The sequence below is a fragment of the Puma concolor genome, chromosome B2 (genome assembly GCF_028749965.1).
Source record: "Puma concolor isolate L17-30 chromosome B2, mPumCon1.1.hap2, whole genome shotgun sequence".
In the NCBI taxonomy this organism is placed as follows: Eukaryota; Metazoa; Chordata; class Mammalia; order Carnivora; family Felidae; genus Puma; species Puma concolor.
This window is the reverse complement of record NC_141671.1, coordinates 127,560,141-127,581,900: the sequence shown is the minus strand read 5'-3', so window position 1 is coordinate 127,581,900 and position 21,760 is coordinate 127,560,141. Positions and strand designations below refer to the sequence as shown.

The following is a 21,760-nucleotide window of genomic DNA, read 5'->3' as shown; positions in this document are numbered from 1 at the left end:
GGTGCTTCACAGAAATGGTTTAGCAGGATGAGGGAAAGACAGTGGGAAAGTTAGAAGCAATATCATTTTCTTGGTAAATTTTGTTTTGTTTTGTTCAATATTTTCTAAATATTTTATTTATTTATTTATTTATTTATTTATTTAAACGTTTATTTATTTTTGGGACAGAGAGAGACAGAGCATGAACGGGGGAGGGGCAGAGAGAGAGGGAGACACAGAATTGGAAACAGGCTCCAGGCTCTGAGCCATCAGCCCAGAGCCTGACGCGGGGCTCGAACTCACGGACCGCGAGATCGTGACCTGGCTGAAGTCGGAGGCTTAACCGACTGCGCCACCCAGGCGCCCCTATTTTATTTATTTTTGAGAGAGAGAGAGAGAGCGTGCAAGCATGGGAGGGGCAGAGAGAGGGAGACACAGAATCTAAAGCAGACTCCGGGCTCTAAGCTGTCAGCACAGAGCCTTACCCAGGACTCAAACTCATGAGATCATGACCTGAGCCTATTCCACTGACTGAGCCACCCAGGCACCCCTTTTCTTGGTATATTTTGAAAAAACTAAAGAATTTGAGGTTAATATTCAGCAAGTAGAGGTACTATCAAAAATATTAGTAGAGCTGATTTTATGGATTGGGTTTTGGTTGTTGGTTTTTAATTAGGAGAATGGTCAGACCCAAGCGTCCCCAGTCGCACCTAAAAAAGTAAAGTAACCTCTCTCCATCCTTTCAGGATACCTGAGGATTGTTCTCTGGGGAAGCTTCACCAGAAACACTGCACTCAGAGTTATGAGGCCCAGAGGAGGAAGAGGGTGAGCAACAATGATAAAGTGGGAAGGAAGTTAAAGCTGTAAGTCTCTAGATTTAAAAACCATTAAGCATCCAACACAATAAATGGGGAAAAATGCACATCAAATTTTATCATTGTGAAACTTCAGGATATAAAGGATAAAGAGAAGATTCTAAAGGTTCCACAAAGGGAAGGAAAAGAAAAAAAAGAAAAAAAGATCATACAAGAGATCAAAAATAAAAATGACCTTACCCTTTAAGAAAAAAAAAAAAATGAAACCTAAAAGACAAGGGAATAATGCCTTTAAAAATTCAATAGATATGTAAAACAGTTTTATCAAAAAAAAATTTTTACGTTCTGTAAAAAAGTTTACATCCAGCCAAGCAATCAAGTAAGTATAAGGGTAGAGAAAAGGCATTTGAGACGTACAAAGTCCCCCATAAATGCTTTCTCAGAAAGCCAACAGACAGCATGTTTTACTAAATGAGGAAGTACACCAAGAAAGAGGAAGAATGGGAATCAGGAAACAAGAGAAAGGTAAAGGGAATTCCCAGGATGACATCAGGGGAAGTGTTAGGACCACAGCTGTGCAGCAGGCCGAGAAAGTCACCAAACCAGACCATAGCAGAAAGTCAAGGCTCTGGGGATGTTTGTATATGGGGGTGATATCTTCAAGAAAATACTAGAATGTATAAATTATCTGATAGATTATATCTTGTGGAAAAGTGCATAGCAAGCATTTTACAGAACTTTTGTGCAGTTTGGGAAAACAGAATAGCCTCAATACTAAGCAAATGAAAAGAAAAAGTAATCATTAACTCCAGGAAAAACAAAAAGTTACAAAAGTATGGAATTATTTATAGTCAGTGCTTTACCCAATTTAGCAGTGAACATTATTTCAATAATGAAAATATAGAATATGAATTAAAAATTGAGTTGTAATTTAATGAAGAAAATGAGGAAAAGGGGGTATAGCTAAAATCTTTATCTATTATTATGGGAAGACAATAGGTAATGTCAAAAACTGATGAGTTGACAGCAATATCAGCATCTTATTTATAAATGAGAAAGTAAACTACTGGGGAAATACCTGCAACAGTTTAATATTATTACCCCTGGGGAATATGACAAGGTTGGAGGAACAGGGTGAAGAGGAGGACAAGGGATTATTTTTTCTTGTGGTAAACTTACCATCAGTGACTTCCTATTTTCTTGTAATATTTGCATAAAAATTAAAATGTTATTTTCAAAAAATATATATTCCTTACAATAGCTCAAAGGTTTATTTTATAATAAAACACTCAGCTCTATTGATTTGTTTTCTTTACCTTCCCAGTTCTTTGGGCCTCTACCAGGCCACAGAAGGATTCTAGAGAGCTACAAGTTTGTGTGTTTGTATTCATTTCAATAATAATTGAAAATGTATAAGCCTATTCTGGATCGTCTGGATAACTGTCATTTTGGTGCCATCACTATTCTATTATGTGCACATCTAATCAACTTAGCTCCAAGTAGCACTACGTTTTTTTTTTAAGTTTTTATTTGAATTCCATTTCATTAACATAGAGTGTAATATTAGTTTCAGGTGTATGATATTGTCATTTAAAACTTCCATACAACGCCCTTGCTCATCACAAGTGCACTCTTTAATCCTCATCACCTATGTGACCCAATCCCCCCACCACCCACATCTCCTTTGGTAACCATCAGTTTGTTCTCCATAGTTAAGAGTCTGTTTCTTGGTTTGCCTCTCCCTTTCTTTTTTTTTTTTTTCCACTGTGCCCATGTGTTTTGTTTCTTAAATTCCACTGATGAGTGAAATAATATACTGACTGACTTATTTAGCTCAGCATAATACTCTCTAGCTCCATCCATGTCATTGCAAATAACTAGATTTCATTATTTTTTATGGCTGAGTAATATTCCGTTCTTTTTTATTTTTTATTTTTTCTCAGATCTAGGGTTAGGGTTTTCTCAGATCTTAGGGTTAGGGTTATGGCCCAGGTGAGGGTATATAAGTAGCACTACTTTAATAATTGCAAGAAAATGAGGGGCGCCTGAGTGGCTCAGTTGGTTGAACATCTGACTCTTGATTTCGGCTCAGGTTACGATCCCAGGGTCATGGGATCAAGCCCTGCATCAGGCTCTGTGCTGAGTGTGGAGCTTGCTTAAGATTGTCCCTCTCTCTTTCTCTCTCTGTCTCTCTTTCTGCCCCTCTCCCCCTCTCGTGTGCTCTCTCAATATATACGAAAAGAAAGTAAATCTTTAAAAAGAAAAAGAAAGTGAGAAACAGCTATAAATGATGTTAGAATCAAAGGAAGTCCAACTGAAATTATGGCAGTTAAGGTCAATGAAACTTATGTAATAATTTGAATGGACCAAGTGTTGAAGAAATTGAGTCATTTCTCAGGCACAATGTAGAAGAGTGTCATGAACTCAATAGGACCGGCAGGCAGTACCATATTTGTGTTGCAAGTGGCAATTTGGGTTCAGCAAAATACCATCTGCCACATAAAAGTAATATTTTCATTTGAATTATACTTGTTCATCTCATAAGGTTCTTTAAATGATGTTTTTAAAATTGGTACCATATAATAATTATAAGCAGCAGATGTTTATATCTACTTTTATATTAGTACATACTGCTACAAATGATAATACAGTAACTTAGTTCAATCACGGTGAGTTTGAGTTCTTTTTTTTCCTTTAAATTAATTTCATTATTAAAAATTCTGTTAAAAAATATGTACATTACTTAAATTTGAGAAGCACTGACTTACTGTTTATACTTACTGAGAATTCTAACTGGGTCAGTTTAATGCAATCCAGTATGGTATGCCGCCCAGTTCTAGGTCCTCACCAAGAACACATTAATTTAGAAAGAGGTACTTTTTTTCTCCCACTCATTTTAATTTACCAACCTTATCATCAAATGATGCAGTAAACAGCTTATTGTCTTCATTATTGTAATTTCTTTATCCTGACCCCTATTTGTTGGGAACACTCATCTGATATATAACTTATGCCTCCTCCCCCAAACTCAGAGAAGGGGGTGAGAAAATGTTTGGGGGCAGGATATTTTAGTTTTCCTTTACTAAGGTAACAATTTACCATGAATCTGATAGCACTGAAACAATACAAATTTATTATTTTATAGTTCTGGAGGTCAGGACTCCACAATGAATTTTACTAAGCTAAAATCAGGTGTCTGCAGAATTGCATTCCTTCTGGAGGATCTAGAGAACAATCCATTTCTTTGTCTTCCCCAGCTTCAAGAAGCTTCTCAAATCCCTTGGTTTGTGGCCCCACAGCACTATGACCTCTTTTGGTGTCTTTTTCTGACACTGACCCTCCTGCTTCTTTCTTTTGTTATAAGGACCCTTGTGATTACATTGGGCCCACCCAGATAATTCTGGATAATTCCCCCATCTCAAGATCCTTAATTTAATCACACCTGCAAAGTCTCTTTCACCTTGCAAAGTAACGAATTCACAGAGTTTCTGGGATTAGGATGTGGACATCTTTCTGGTGGCACTATTCTGCATACCACGACAGGTGTCATTATGCCCACCCAGTCCCAGAACAGAAACTCTAATGGAGGAACACGTTCTCCAGAAACAGAAAATAAAGGGCATGGTTGTAAGTCAAGAGAAAGAGGCAGAAGGTTCTTTCTCTGAGGAGGGTTACGGAGCAAGTTGAAGACCTAAGAAGGGTGGAAAAACTTGGGAAAGCAGCAGTGGAAAAGTCTCCAACTCAAAAAGAAAAAGTGACTGCCTCCCCATAGGGCTTATCTAAAATAGATGTGAAGGCAGTGACGTCAGTAAGACGTGGGATGTGAGGCCACGCCAATTACTGTGTACATGAAGATGCCACTAAACCCAGCTCCAGGACACCACTTCGATTTTTATTTCAAATTTTACAAACCAACTAATGACATCAGGATTTAAGGAGTTCTACCACCTCCTTTTTGTTATGCCATTGTCCCCCGCCCCCCCCCCCCCCATGATTCCCATAAGAAATCTGACACTAATTAGACTAGCATAAGAAGGAAAAAAAAAGTAAGATGATTCATAGACCACACTGGAGATAAACCCAGATATAAGAAAAACTGATCTCTGCCCGAAAGAACACGGGTGAAAAATCGCTCTAACAGAGGGGCATCTAGTGAGAGCTAAATTTTTTTAAGGACAAAACACAGAGAGTTTGATAAGATATACCAGCTGCTTCTCTTTTCTCAAGACGTTTGCCCAGGAGGCAGCTACTGAAACTTGGGTGTATTTCTCTCTTGCTGTGTCACACGCTGTTCCTTTCCCTCCCCACCCCCTCGCTGCTCTCCTGCTGTGCCTGTGGTGTGTGTGTGTGTGTGTGTGTGTGTGTGTGTGGTTTCTCTCTCCCTTGTAAGAACACAGCCGCCTGCCTGCCTGTCTCCTGCTGTCGGGGCTCCTCTCACTAGCTTTTTGCTGCCTTTTGCCTCTTCTCTTTCTGCTTAGCTCCTTGCCTTCTGGTAAGTGCGACAAATGCTCCCCCCAAGCCCTGTGAGAAGCTGGAGGGTGCGGTTTGTGGTGTTCAAAACTTGCAACTTTGAGACTGCCAGTGAACTGTGGAAGAACTTTCCATTGTTTTATTTATAATTGAAATGTGTTGCTCAGAAAGGGATGCGTGTGATAATTGGCTGGACTACCAATACAAGTGAAAAATTCTTAGAGGAGAAAAAAATAAAGAAAACGAGGCAATAAAGTTTATTAAGAAGATAAAATTTAGAAATAATTTCTTGCTGTCAAGTTATTCATAGTGAAAGGGACAATTTAAAAGTAGCAGAGTTTCTTGAATTTGTTTTTTTTTTCCCCCTTCTTGTTGATTTATCCTGAGGCTACTTTTAGGAATTGAGTTGTCTCGTGGTTTACAATGACTCAGTCAACTCTGTTTTAAAGTAAATGTGGGATATGAGTTTAAGGGATATCCATGGAATTAATATTAAAAACATCAATGACTGTGGCCTCTGAGGAATGAAGAATAAATCAAATACAACCAAACTTTTGCATTTAGACTAACCGTATTAAAACTCCTGTGAACAGTTTTAAATTCATTGCTTTGAAGTTGGGTTTACTTTAGATTTTATTTCATCCCAAGAAGCCTCCCTAACACGTTAAAACTCACATATGTATTTAAGCCAGTAAATGTTTACTGCTTTTAGTTTTGATTTAAAAAGGATTCGCTTCCCTTGATTTTCAAAGAAGTGCCAGATGCCACGGCTACTTTTAGAAGAGCTTAAAATAACTTCTGGCTGGACAGCGGGTGCTGTGCGTCTTTCTTGGAGTTTAGGGGAGGCAGGAGTTATATATAGATGAGTGTGCCCAACAAGTAGGGGTCAGGACACAAAAAAATGCCGGTGATGGAAACATTAAGGCTGTTTACTGTATCATTTGATAATCAAGTTGGTGAATTAAAGTGGATACAAGAAAAAAGTGTTTCTTTCGAAATTAAGGAGTACTTGATGGGGGCCATAAGTAGGTGACAATGACTGTAGGTTGAATTTTTCATGCTTGTTGGTGCTCAAGCACTTGACCTGCCCTTCCCTGAGAACAAGAGGAGGAAGCTGTGCAAGGCATGGAACAGTATGCTTTTGTTTTTGCTCTCATCCCCCCACCACAGCAGAACCTATGCCCTAGGAGGAGCCTGTCATATTTTTATGCTAAGAATTAGCAGCATCACCATTAAATACCATTGACAAATAAAATGCACCGTAACTTAAAGGCCTAAGTCAATTCCACTGTAACCTAGAAACGGTGATATCCAGAAACCCTGGAATTCTTGACTCAACTTGTACTTCAGCACCTATTTCCAAACAGCCCCTATTATATGTCGATTATTTCCCAGTAATATTGGGAACATTGCTATTTCCTAAAAATTATGAAGTTATCCTAGAGCTTCTTGACTGAGAGAAAAGATTTGCAATCTGTTTTTTTTTTTTTTTTTTTTCTAAAAGAAAGCCTGTTTTTACATTGGAACAAAAAAGTGTTATGGAAATTCAAGAAATTGTTATCATGACCATCACCATGGTCCCATATTAGTCTGTTGGTTAATTTATACCCTCCTTCATTCTCCATCTTATTCCAGAAATGAAGCTAGTTTGAACCTCAGAAAAAGTGTCTTCCTGATGGATAATTACGTGTTGCTCATCTGGGAAAAGGAAAATACCAGAAAAGCCAGAAAGTATTTCCTGTATGCAGTATAATAATTCATTTACATCAATGTACTCATATTTATCAACTCTTCACTTATGGGTTAAAACAGAGTTTAGGACTGCAATTGTTATGAATGATTTTAGTAAGTTCAGTGGCTCTTGTATTAAATGTCTTAACTTTGAAAAAATAACACCACTTTAAACATTTTTAATGTAGACATTCATGTCCTTCCAATGATTGTAAGGCTGTATAGAATAATGTCAGAGAGAGGTAGCACAAATTGGCTTAAGCAACATGACAAATACAACCTGAAAAACAATATCTTGAATTACTCCATTAGTGTCAATAATAGGAATTTCTTCTGGAACTTAAAGACCAAAACCAAAAATATGCTAGTAGTATGACCCACTTTGGAAAAATGGCTCCCCACTGTTTCTACCTTAACTAACTGCAATATTGATGTCTTGTCAAAGTACATTCATTCTATGTTAGAAACTGTAATCAGTAGGTGCCCTTGTGGGGATACCCTTACATTTTACATGTAACTGTATTAACTACATAAAACCTGACTATGCTTACCACTAGATACTGCTCCCAGTATGGAGATGAATCAGTCTGTACAGCTCTCGGGGGAACCCCAATCAACACCTCCAGGGGACAATTCATTACCCACTCAAAATGGTCTGGAGAAGCAAGATGAGAAGGATTCCTCAACCCTACTCCAAGCACCAGAGGGGAAGGCAGGTATGCGGACTGAACAGGGAGCTCATGATATCTCTGAGGAGCTGAACCGACAACTAGAAGACATCATCAACACATATGGGTCTGCTACTGAAAAAGAGGGTCCCACCAAAGCAAAGGAGCAGCCTGAGAACACAGAACCACCCGACCATGAGGACGGGGACTGTGATGAGACCACTGAAGAGATCGAGAGAGAACCCACAGCTTCTGGAGAGCCAGCCACAGCCAAAGAGCCTGTCAGTAATAAAGAGCAAAAATTGGAAAAGAAAATCCTGAAAGGATTAGGCAAGTAGTTGTGTTCTAATGCATGCATGACTTTTCTTTGAGGTGTTCCTAAAAAGGGACACTTTCTCCAACCTTTACTAAAAGCCACATCTCATTTTTGGCTATTACTGTAATAGCTTCCTTCAGGGTCTCCTTAAACTTCCCTTGCTATAATTGTGTTTAGCCACTTCCCCGCAAAAGAGCTAAAGCAAACTTTTCAACATGTTACTCACCTACCCTCTCTCTCCAATGGTTTCCCACTGCTCTTAGGGCAAAACCAAAATTCTTAACATGGTCTTTCAGGCCCTAATGGTCTAACCCTAACCAGTCTTCCCAGCTTTATCTCCCATCACTCTTGCCCACAACACCCCTTTTCTGAACTCTCTGCCCCTATCAGCACCACAATGAGTACTGCCTAATTGCCAATCATTCTGATCTTCTCTTTCCTTTGTTTGAACACACCATGCGTTCCATCCCCCACAAAGCCCACATACATCCTATTTCCTCTACCTAGAAATCCTTACCCATTCAGCCCTTTGGGCACTTAACTTAGTATTTAGATTACAATCCAAATGGCATTTTCTTAGCCCAACCCTACATAAGGTCTTCTTGTTTTCTATTTCGATTGTACCATGTATCTTTCCTTCCTAGCATTTAGCAGCATTTGAGAGTGTGCATTTCCTTTTTGCCATTATGTGGTTAATGCATGTCTTCCTGGCTAGCTTTTTTCGATCAAGAACAGGGATTGTGTGTATATTCAGATGCCATTGGATGCCTAGCATCTAAGATAGTGGGTGGCACATGCTAGGTACTCAGTAAATACTTGTTACAAGGAGGAATGAGTGAGTAAATGAATGAAAGAGAAATTGTTTAAAGCAAAGCTAGTGGAATCTGGATTTAAACAAAATATAAATATAGAGATGGTTTGTACATGAAATGATCACCAATTAGATCACTTAGTACGTTTTATTACTACATGAAATATTTTTTATTAACAAAACTCTTTAGAAATCAATTATAGAATGTCAAACATTGCAGAAAACATGTTTACTCTCATTCGCTTATTGATTCAGCAAATATTTATGAATGCCTAGTCCTTATGAGGTACTGCATTAGGTACACAAAGATAAATAAGTCATTATGGACCTTTGGTTAAGGAGCTGTAGGTATGGAGAGAAAAACAGACATTTAATCTAATTGTTATATAGAAGAAGTGCTAAGAACAGGCACAGGAAAGTTGTTGGGAGGGATTTTATACCAGAAATGGCTGTGAAAAAAGAGCGAATGGGTTAAGCTTTTAGCTACTGGTGGAAGCATGTTACTATACCCAGGATAGCCCCCCTGCCTGTCTTCCTTGGTGAATTCCACTGTGACACCACAAATACCACCTCTTATACGGTACCTTCCCTGACATGCCCAGGTAGAGTTGGCATCACCTTTCTTAGTCCTCCATTCAATCTTCTGAAGCAATCATTTGTTTATATACCTGCTTCCCAAGGAAGGTAGAGAATCTATCAGGAGAAGCTGTAATGTCTTATTCATTTCTGGAAGATAATGTGGCAAAGTGAAAACTCATGGGCGCTGGAGTCAGTGCGGGGTTCGGACTCCAATAACGAGCTATCTATAACCCCCCAAATATGCCAATGCGTGGGATATGACTATGGTGCTTTAAACCCACTGCTGGCAATGATTTCAAGAAGGGCTAAAAGACACATTCAAATGGCGCACTTGGCCCACCCAGCATAAAGAATAAAATAACCCAAATAATACCTTGAAAATATCTACCCAGTTCCAAAGTGCAAGATTGGAATCCCTCAAGTGTTTTTGGATCTTTGGGAAAGAGAATAAAGTTGCTCTGCGTTCCAACACTGCTTTTCCTTATCTATCCAAGCCATCTCAGGAAAGTCCCTTTTGGATTAGTCCCTGTGTAACTTCCCATAAGACAACACAAAGTCACGTCTCAGAGGTGAATGATTTCAAGTGTTCCTACCCAGGAAAGCTCTTTTGCTTTCTCACTCTAAAACAACTTCTATAGAGGAATGTGTCTGTGTTGTATTGAGAGGATATGAAGAAAATAGGAGTAAAGTCAAAGAAGACCAATTGTGGTTTCTTCTCTGTCTTCCAGGAGTTATTTCAAAATCCATATTAACCATTTAATTACCAAACAGTCAAAACCATTTTAAAGAAAAAAATTCCACAATTCTAATCCTCCCACTATCTACAAGTTCCCAGATTTCAACTGAGCCTGTGGTCAGAACCAATGTTTGTGAAGCAGGGTGCCCACTCGTGTCCACTCTAACCGCACGTGTATAAATGCTGACCCTTCCATGCCATTCCCCTGAACACCATCAGTACGTTCTTCTAACCACTAGTGTTTCAGCTACGTTATGATGTTAAAAAAATTTTTTTAGTCTAATTGAAATAGGTAACCACCGATGTATTTTTTTTAAGTTTATTTTGAGAGAGTGAATAAAAGTGGGGAAGGGGCAGAGAGAGAGAGAAAGAGAGAGAGAGAGACAGATCCCAAGCACAGTCAGCACAGAGCCCATTGAGGGGCTCCATTTCATGAACCGTGAGCTCGTGCCCTGAGCCCAAATCCAGAGTCTGATGCTCAACCAACTGAGCCACCCAAGCGCCCGTTGTAACCACCATTTTAAACACTATTTCAGCCATCTGCATGTAGCGTTAGCAGGCTTATTAGCTGTTTATCAATTAAATGGCTCTGTACTATCATCTACACCAGTGGTTCTTAAACTTCATTGTGCATTAGAATTGAATACTGAATTTATAAAAAATGCTATTCCTGAGCACAGAAATTTAGAATTTGTAGGAATGGAGTGGAACCAAAGCACCCTGGGTAATTTTGATACAAACAGATTGTGGAACAATGATTCTGATGCTTTAGAAAGTGCTTCTTCCGCCCTCTTGGAGACCAAAAAAAAAAAAAAAAAAGTGAAGTGTTGACTATGGTCTTCGTTAGAATCTATTTGGACTTTTATAGAATTTTAGTAACTCATTTGACCAGTACCTGAAAAGATATCCTTAGACTTTGCTTAGGTGCTTAATCGAAGATGACTCTTTAATTATTGCATGCTTCTCAGATAATATTTGTTTTGTTGGTATTTTGAGATGCTGAAATGTTCTGGCTCTCTAACCCAAATTTTTCCCATAGTATATATTTTGGGACATTTCAGATTTCAACAAAGCTAAAGTTTCATTACTGCCAGAATTTTCTGACCTTTAATGTATACAACAATGAAAATGTCCAATAGTGATGGGCATAGTTTACAACATTTCCTAGACTTATTGGACCAAAGAGACCCTTCTTTCCCAAACACTTTGAATATTTGGGAAATGTCTCTACAACCCAAGTATCTAGGACTTGTTTTTCCTTTAGAGACTGCATACCCCCTCACAAGCAACACACTATGCACCAAAGCAGTTGGGGAAACATTTTTAAATCTCTTTAGTTGGTAGAGTCACTTTCTCCTTGGCATTTGAACTGAAAGAAACAAGAACATATAAAACATTAGACAGCACCATGGCACGCCCTGTCAGCATCTAAGTATTCCCCCTTGCCTCCTCCACCCCATCCTCCAGACTCACAAGTGTCTTAATAATCACTTGTCTGCCAACAGGACGTGGGTTGCACAAGCACCACATAGTATTAAGCACAAAACAATGACAGAATATAATGTCCATTCTGATATTTAGGTAGATAACTGATTGAGTAGGAAAGCATAGGTTTGAAGTGTAAGCCTAGGAGGAAAACAAAGCTGATCCACAGGTCCAGTCTGAGCTCAGAATACATCTGGTCAACCCACTAATTTTATAGACAGGGAAATTGAAGCCTAGAGAGTTTAAGAGTCTGCAAAAGAGGTTACTCAACTAGTTGATGCGACTGTGAGATTAGTCACAAAGAAAGCAAGGGAGCAGAACTAAAGTCACTAATATTGCAGGACCGAAGATACATAAAAACTAAATGGGGTACTGGTTGAGGAGCATTTATTAGAGCTCAGTGAATGGGTTTCATCTTTAGTTACAGGTAGACTTTCAGTTCTATCATCTAAGGACCTTGACTAGGACAATGGATTCTGAAATGTCTTTAGAAAGTCATTTACTTACTCTTCCTTAGAATGAGCACTTTCCCAGAAGATGTGTTTCATCCATTTTAGCTTGATTTCTAGTTTCACTGTGAAAGAGGAATAAACTTTTGCCTTGATACAAATGGTAATTTATTTTATTTATTTATTTATTTATTTATTTATTTAGGAAGAAATGGTAGGAGACCAGAGGAATTCAGGGGAAAGAGGAATCAGCAAAGAGTGAAAGGTTCATGAGTAGATTCACAGGAACACTAGATCTCGGGCCAGGTCCTAAAAGGAGAGAGGGGTTTAGAGAAGTGGGTAGAATAGGATAGAAAAATACAATTTGAGCAAAATGATTAGTATTCTCTTTTGATCAGAATTAGGAATAGATGTTTTCATTTTTTCCTGCTCTTTCTGGTATTTTTCTTTCATTATAAGGTTTTGTTTTGTTTTCCCTGGAGTAACCTCCTCATTATTAGACTCTTAAAGGTTTTTCCTTTTAAGAAAGTTTTCTTTATAGTTACAGCCAAGAAATCGCTAACAGTTTAAACATATCACCGCCTGATCTAATAAGAGGTCCAGGTCCAGGGGCCCCTGGGTGGCTCAGTCATTTAAGCTTCTGACTCTTGATTTCGGCTCAAGTCATGATCTCATGGTTAGTGGGATCCAGCCCTGTGTTGGGCTCTGTGCTGTCAGCTTGAGATTCTCTCTCTCCCGCTCTCTCTGCCTCTCCCCCACTCATGCTTGCTCACTCTGTCTCTCTCTCTTAAAATAAATAAACTTAAAAAGAAAGAAAGAAAGAAGTCCAGTTCCACTCCCCAACTGAATAAGAGGTCGAAGTTCCAAACGCATACAACAAGGTGACTAAAAACACAAGAGATATGAAATGTTGGCCAAATAAAAACAATGTAACAAGAAAATACAGGGCAGGTAGTATTTTCAAAACTGGTAGGTCATTAAAACCAATCAGCACAAACAAAACCAGACTATGAGAGGAAATAATGAAGGATAAGAGAATCTTGATAAATTTTTAAAGTGGACAAAAATATTTTGGAAAGACAAATATACCATCCAAACATTGCTGTTTTTGTTGTTATCTAAATTAAGCTAAAAATGGTTAAAACTACTCTAGTCATGGAATCAACAAATCCTAAATGCTAAACTCAGAACCCATTTAGTCAACTTACTAATTTTATAGACAGGGAAATTTAGGCCCAGAGAGGTTAAGACTCTGTAAAAATGGTTACTCAACTTCTCAATGGCAGGGTGAGTTCTAGAACTCAGGTTCTAGACCTTATCCTTAGTCCAGTGTGTCTGTCTGTCTCTCTCTCTCAAAAATAAATAAACATTAAAAAAAAATACGAATCTGGGTCTAACACTGAAACAGAATATTCATGATCTTTTTCCAGCTTTAAGCTTCTGCCACAACACATGGAAATTAGGGAGGGGGGAGAAAGGCACATGTGTGTAACCAAGATGAAATTTTAGCCCCCAATTTCTAAAAGATAATTTTGGAAGAGAAAGAACAAGGTTTTAGACACTCATCAAATCTGCATGAATTTAGAGGGCTCCTGGGTGGCTCAGTCGGTTAAGCATCTGATTCTTAGTTTCGGCTCACGTCACCATCTCATGGTTCATGAGTTCAGGCTCCACATTGAGCCCTGTGCTGGCAGCACAGAGCCTGCTTGGGATTCTCTCTCTCTCTCTCTCTCTCTCTCTCTCTCTCTCTCTCTCTCTTTCTCTCCACCCCTCCCTACTCACACTGTCTCTGTCTCTCTGAATATAAATAAACTTAAAAAAGTCTGTGTAAATTTAGTTTAAATGGTTATCGCTATGCTGAAAGTTTAAGAAAAATCCCAGGTCATATTTATATAGCTGACTTCATTATCTTAAGTGTTTTAATATCTTTGATGTAAGAATCACGTCTTCATATTACAATACTCCCTCGGTCTACAACCGTGCCACAGGTGCAACACACCCGTTCTTGTTGCTGAGGTGGTCCTACCTTCCTGGGGACCAACTACTAAATGCGTACTTTGTGGAGGGGTGACCGAATGCCCTTCACATGCCTCCCCCAGCTCGAATGGGGACTCAGGTCTGTCCCTTGCTTTCTTTATGACGAATCTCACAATCACAGTGCTTTGGAATGACACACTGGGGGGAAAGGCAGTCATTCCCTCCCAGTAAACTGTCCCTGGAAAAAGTCAGTTTGTCTCTTGGGTCTGACGCTATCACCAAATGACCCCATTTCTGTGGAACTGTAATTACAGCCTTTATGAGAAGCGGAGCAATCTTTTCGTCTATTCCTCCCCGCCACGGTAATCCCCCACAGCATTCTAGTCCAGCAAAACCGATGCAAGTTTACAAACTAAGCTCTCTGGTGTCACGAGTTTATTAATTCTGCACATGCTTGTCTCCAATTTCCTGGATTTGGTTGTTGTGGTTAAAGGGAGAAATCATTTGGGAAGGATAGACTGTTGCTTGCGAATGTTAACTTTCTAAATGTTTATTTTTGAGAGAGAGCACACACAGGAGAGAGACAGACAGAGAGAGAGAGAGAATGAGAGGCTCTGAAGCAGGCTCTGCGCTGAGACAGCAGAGTGCCCAATGCCGGGCTCAAACTCATGAGCAGTGAGATCATGACCTGAGCCAAAGTCAGGCGCTTAACCCACTGAGCCACCCAGGCGCCCCACGAATGTTAACCTTCTATGCAAAATAACAGAATATTAGAACCGAATATTAGAAACCTCAACGGGACCAAAACAAAACAAGACAAAAACCCTCTTCTCGCAGTTAAAGAAAATAAGAAGGAAAGAAGATACTTCATGTGAAGACAAAAATGTTCCCATCTCCCCCAGATGATATGGTTTTACACGTCGGTACCCTTACTGGGGGGTGATCCTAGGCATACAGTAAATGTCCCAGGGGAGAGTAAGACCCATCTGTCCTCGGGTCCATCATGAAGTTGTCTTTAGGACACTGATCGTTTAATTTACGTGGCACTAGTGTGCACGCCTTGGCTTGGCTTTGTTCCGTTGTTACCAACCCTTCCTGAGCACTGGCCACAGAACAGACCCATGCAGCGTCCTGGGCCAAATGTGATCTTCAGCAATCTCTTTCCTCTAACAGATGACAAAGGCTTCACGGGGGCCCCTTCCACAGACTGAAGGCAAGGGTGAAGGGATGTCCTGACCAAGGCACGTCCGTCCCTGCGGCTAGAGAAATAACTCAAGGCACAGGCGCAGTGGGGGAAGGGCGGCAGTGATGACCAGGGTAAACGCAGCACGCTAGGCCGCAGCCCATAATCGGAGAGCTGGTGGGGCCCCTCTCACACCCACCCTCTCCCCTGTCTTAAGCCACATCTCTAATCTGAACTGACTCACTGGGCAAAGATGGACAAAACCAGCTGTTAGGAATGAGGTCATGTTTTTTAAGAAGAAGTTTCTTATTATTTCTCTGGGTTTCCTGGCATCAAAATTCCACATGGGAAGGGAGTGATTTAGAGCAAGCAGACAAACCTTGGACTCAAGCCTTGGCTCTGCCAGTACTAATTATGTAACTTTGGGCTTCTCTGGGGCTTCGATTTTTAATCTATAAAATTGAACCAGTTGGCTGGATGCTCTTTAAAGTCCTTCTAGACCTAAAATTCTTTGATGCCATTAGAGTTACCAGATTTAGCAGATAAAAATACAGGAGGCCAAGGGAAATTTGAATTTCGGTAAACAATGCAAAATTCTTTAGTACAATCACGTCCCACGTCCTGTATTTCATCTGGCAAGCCTAATTCCATGATTCATATGCCTATCCGGGATAAAAGCAGATATTCCAGCAAAAGGGAAATGCCCGTTCTTGGGGAAAGGTTGTCAAAGCTGTTAACATTCTTACATAGATTTACATCAGGAACCATGACCTCTACTGTGTGCCTTGACCTTCCTATCGTAACTAGACCGACTCGTCACTCTGTTCCACCTTGACCAGACTGTTTGAAAAGATATAATCAGTGGTACCTGCAGAGCTCAGGGTCCCACTCCTCCCCACCAACACTCAGCCCAATGGTGACTTGAAAACCAGATTTCCAGGCCCACAGAAAGGCAAGTGGGAGGTTGGGCTGAAGAAGACAAAAGGAAGAACAACGAGGAAAGAGGAGAAGCTGAGGTTCACAGGCGGATAATCGTGAAGAGATGAGTCTTCAAATGTAGCATGAACTTCCACGGGGACCAGAAAAGGAGACCGCCAACAAAGATGAAGACCTGGGTGGCGGAAAGGAAGGCCCAGGAAGGCGGATCCCGTTGTCACAGCGACACATAGAGGCCCTGTGGAGAAGGTCCTCTGCCGTGTCTTGGCTCGCTTTTCCTTCTAGGTTGATCTTAACTCATTCTCTGCTTCGTAGGAAGCATGATCAGAACACTCCCACCCAAACCTCGCGGAAAGCATTCCTGCACAAAAGCAAGAGAATTGGTTCCCCCAAAAAAGAGAGAAGAGAGGGACTGAAGGAACAAAAACAAAACAAAGAAAGAAGCGGCCTACTGAACTGTCAAATTTCCGTGCTTTGGGCTGGAATTCTAAAACTGCACATCTCCAGGCCGGCAGTTTGGTGGTAGTCAGAAATTTCGATGGTGGTTTTGCTTCTTTTTTTTTTAAACTAATCAATGCAGGGAAATGGGTGATTTATTCACATATAAAGTCAGTGTTTTTTATTCTTTTGAATATTTTCAAAATATTTAAAGCCCTTATTTTTTTAAATGTCTTTATGGCTTTTTGTTTTCTTTCAAGGCAAAGAAGGCAACTTGCTCATGCAAACGCTGACCAAGCTGCAAACACCTGAAGAAAAATTTGACTTTTTATTCAAGAAGTATGCTGAATTGGTAAGATCTCTGATTAGCTCTTTTTGTCAGAAAGATTCAGGCTCTGGTTAGAGCTGAGAAAAGGAGGCCGTTCGCTTTTCCTGTACCTCATTATAGACCGTAGCTGGCTATCTCACATACGCCAGAGCGGGGATCTGGAAAAGCAGAGTTTTTTTTTTTTAAAGGAAAAAGAAACAAAAACTGAGGGCAAACAGCAAAATAAAGAGGACAGGGACGCCTGGGTGGCTCAGTCAGTTAAGCGGCTGACTTTGGCTCAGGTCATGATCTCACAGTTCGGGGGTTCAAGCCTCATGTTGGGCTCTGTGCTGACAGCTCAGAGCCTGGAGCCTGCTTCGGATTCTGTGTCTCCCTCTCTCTCCCCCTCCCCACCCCCCCCATGCTCTATCTCTGTGTCTCAAAAATAAATAAACATTAAAAAAGAAAGAAACAAAGAGGATAGAGTTGGAGTCTACTCTGCCTTCAATTATATGTATAACTTGGGGGGGTGGAAGAAAGAATTATAGATAATTGAAAGCTGTGGATATTTTGAAGTTCTTTTGGCTTTGTAATATAACAGAAATATACTCTACATAAGGGCAAACTTTTGTTCAGTTCTTGTTCCTAGGTGTTTTGAGGGGCCCCCTCAGGAAGGCAGAGGGATGAGTTACTCTCAATTTGTGACACATTCTCATTTGGTCTTGAAAAATTTATTTGTGCACTCACTCATTCATTCATTCAATCAACCATTCATTCATTCATTCATTCAACCATTCATTCATTCTCTTTGATCTACATTCTTCTCCCGGCCCCCACTGTGGCAAAGTGTCTGATGTGGATTACTTTGTGCCCAGTTCTAAGACCTCCTCGTGCAGGCTCCCTCTGGATAAGAGAGGGCCATTGGAAGGCAGGGAAGCCACCCACAGATATCAGAGAATCCGTGAAGTGCCTGGTCCCCCAGCCAGTACTCCTACAATGGGGCCACTTGGGAAAAAGAGGCGGGTTCAGGGAAACACCACTCCCACATGGGGACTCCCTTATGGAACCCGCGGCTGGGATGTGACATCCTCTCAAGTGGGGCTAGCCAACGTGCTTCTCCTTCATTCCTGCTTGCTTTCCTTAAAAGAAAAAAAAAGTTTCATTTATTCCTGTTGGACAAGCTGTCACAGGAGAATGAAACTAAGTCCACACACAGCAAAACAGTTCCTCCAGGCGGCAGGTTGAAGGCAGATGGACCTTTACCACTAAAGCAGCTGGATTCAGAGCCTCTCCCTGGTATGGGCCCTTCTGAGACCCTGGACGTAATTCTCTTTTCTTGATTTTGGGTTTTTATGTGTCTGTGTTGTTTTCATGATTTTGTTGGTGTTGGTGTGTGTGTTTTTTTTTGTTTTGTTTTGTTTTTTTGCTTGTGTGTTTTGTTTTAAAAAAGGGGGCCTCCAAACTCCTTGTCTTATCCCTATTGATGGAGTGGAGTTTAACAAGTGACTTGTCTTTCTTTTTCACTTGGACTTTCGTCCTGTGATTCCCGTCCTTCCTTTTCTTCCTTTCACCTTGACGCGTTCTCTGTGCTGAACTATCCTGCAGTAGACCCAGAGGAATTCTGAGGCCCTGAGGGACTGCCTGGTTGTTTATCTCTGCCAATACTTTTTAACTGGCTTATAATCACATAAACCCCACATCATGATGATATAAGAAATACTGAATACACGCAGAAATATCTCTAAACCCATAACCCTTAAACACAAACTTGGATTTATCCCTCTTCCTTCCCAGTTTTGCTACATAGGCAGAGATACTTTTTATAATAATTACTATAAGGTACTTATACTTTGGAATCTGGCTGGGTTTTTTTCTTGAGCTTTTTGGGTTTGTTTTTTTTGTTGTTGTTGTTGTTTTTTGTTTTTTGTTTTTTTGTTGTTTTTTTTTTTTTGTCTCATAGGACATTTTCCCATGTCGTTTAGTCTTTATAATTATATTTTGTAACAAGCTATGTTATTTTCCATTAAGTAGCCATTATCTACCGGTTCCCTAATTTGGGGACATTAGATTCCTTCCACTGTTTGCTTTACCAAATATCACGGCAGTGAACACCGTCATGCTTTACATCTGTTCCTTCTTCATTTTATGATCTTTGGGAAAAGTTCCAGAATTGGGATTATTGCATCAAATATCATGAATGCCTTTTGTTTGTCGTTGGGCTTTTTTAACGGTCATATTACTTTCCAAAAGAATGGTAGAAATTTATGAAGCAGGCATCAGTGCATCAACTTGTTTTTATTGCAACTTATTTAACATTAGCTATTAACCTTCTATGAACAATTTCGATGCCATAAAGTAAGTTAGGTTTCAAAAATACTTTTCCCAAAAGTAAGGCCCCCATTCTGACCTGTCCATCCTTGCTCTTTTCAGTATTTTCCACATCGTTTTTCTCCCTTTGCCCCTTCAATTTACCTCCTCCTGCCAAGGTCGTTCATGTTTAGTTTCTAGTGCTCTGCTCCACACTTGGCTGGATTGAGCAGCATTCTAGCCTCACACAGGAAGCCATGTTCAGTGCCGCAGCCCACAGCAGCAAATCACTTTGCCCGTCAGTCCAAGATTTTTTCTTCTGGAGCCGGGGCTGTTCACCATGGGATCTCCCTCCACCTACTCACTCTCCTAGTCAAGAGTCACCTCACGAGGTTCTCTTTCCAGACAGCCTACTCAATTCAAGCCTTACTTACTCTACCTTGGCATTTATGTCCTGTCCTGTAATAGGACACGATATAAACTTTAAAACCCAGAAGATCATTGTAGAAAAAATGTATAGGAGAAAAGTGGCCCCAAACCCATTACATTTCCTTTTCAGAAAGGAAAAATTTTGAATAATTTCAATCTTTTACCTGGAGACTAAAACCTATTCCATTGCTCACTGATTTGATATAGAAGATGTTTTGAGAACAAACTGAGGGTTGATGGGGGGTGGTAGGGAGGGGAGGGAAGGTGATGGGTATTGAAGAGGGCATCTTTTTTTTTTTTTTTTTTTAATTTTTTTTTCAACGTTTTTATTTATTTTTGGGACAGAGAGAGACAGAGCATGAACAGGGGAGGGGCAGAGAGAGAGGGAGACACAGAATCGGAAACAGGCTCCAGGCTCCGAGCCATCAGCCCAGAGCCTGACGCGGGGCTCGAACTCACGGACCGCGAGATCGTGACCTGGCTGAAGTCGGACGCTTAACCGACTGCGCCACCCAGGCGCCCCGCAGAGGGCATCTTTTGGGATGAGCACTGGGTGTTGTATGGAAACCAATTTGACAATAAATTTCATATATTAAATATATATATAAATATATATATATATAGGAGATGTCTGATGTGTAGGTGTTAACATAGAATAAATCATCAAATTCAAAGCTGTGAATCAAACAGCCTCTCTAGCTAACTCACCCTTACAGATTCTGAATCCTGTAATATAATCTACTACTCTTTTCATTAATAAATAAAGATACCTCATGACTAAATGAGGAAGTGACCTAAGAGAAGTATTTTTTCTAAGTTTCCTCAGTTTTAATGTAGTTACAACAAATCACTAACACTATCGTGATTTGGTAATTGACATTAATTTTATTTTTTAACTTAGTAATAAACAAGAAGAAAAGAAAAATAGCAGAAATGAAAATCCATTCGGCCTGTTACAATTGTACAGAACAGCTGTGTCTAAGTGCATTATTAAAACACTAAGCCAGCAAGTATTTGACTGAAGTTGACTCAGTTGCAATACGTTTGGTTCTGTTCATTAAGAAACCATATATGTGTTCACAAGTCTGAAGTACTTGAACAAAATTACCCACACTCTTTTAAAAAGTGTCAGGAAGTTAAGCGTTTTTATTTAGAGCAAAGCAAGATAGACCCAGCTAAATGTCAAATGTGTATGACCTTGGAGTACACGACATGGTTGATAAGCAAGCAAGCCCTCTCTTCCAACTTATGAAACACAGGTAGGGTATCTTCCTCCTGATGCTCAGATAAATCCATATTGGGCAGTGTTCCCCAGTCAAGGGCAGTTTTGTTCACCATGGGCCAAGAGTAAATCTTTCTGGAGATATTCTGGGTGACACAATTGGGGGGTGCTACTTGCTTCCAATAGGTTGGGGACAAGGATACTGATAAAGAGCCTACAATGTCCAAGAAGCCCCCCCACCACAAAAAAATTATGCTGCCCAGTATGTCTAAGTGCTAAGGTTGAGAAACCCTGACATATGATTTAATCTTCAAAAGATAAAGACTAAATCATAATGGCAATAACAATAATAACAATATAAATTTCAGCAAGAGATAATAGGTCATTTAAAATGCAAATATAAGCACAAATATAACCGTGGTGCAAAATGAAAAGACCTCATCTATCCTCCTAACAGGAGGCTTGCATGAGAAACATATAATAAAATATCAATGATTTTCCAATTGAACCTCAAGAAAAATATCAATTTCAATCGATGTTTACAGTAATACAGGTCTAGTTTTTCCCGATGCTAATTCTCACTAATAAATACAAATTGCCCATAAATGTGAAGACAGAATATCTTGTGTGGATATCCCCAGCTTGATCTGGCAATGGTCATTTTAGCGTGGCAGGAGGGAGGGAGGAAGGGAGTAAAATAAGATGTGAACTGGAAAAAGTGCAACAGTCCTGTTCAGCTAGTTCAGAAAGAACAAATGCTTTTTCAAGACAGGGAAACTGAGGTACAAACGAGGGCTCATGTCATGTTTGTAATCACTTGCATCAGGCTCTTCAAGGCTCTAGGAACACCTGGGGTCACTCCCCGGGGCTTTTCCTCCTCTTGAGCCCACAAGGTCCTAACCAGGACAAGCACCTACTTGGA

At 40.1% G+C, this 21,760-nt stretch overlaps 1 protein-coding gene across 1 annotated transcript in view; it reads left to right on the top strand.

Moving 5' to 3' along the window:
• Positions 1-5,116: 5,116 nt before the first annotated feature.
• TXLNB (taxilin beta) overlaps positions 5,117-21,760 on the top strand; it is a 53,418-nt gene continuing 36,774 nt past the window's right edge. Inside the window, exons 1-3 of the mRNA XM_025925593.2 lie at positions 5,117-5,286; positions 7,553-7,993; positions 16,834-16,925. Coding sequence (XP_025781378.1) covers positions 7,567-7,993; positions 16,834-16,925 — 519 coding nt within the window. The 5' untranslated portion in view covers positions 5,117-5,286; positions 7,553-7,566. The remainder of the gene's footprint in view (positions 5,287-7,552; positions 7,994-16,833; positions 16,926-21,760) is intronic.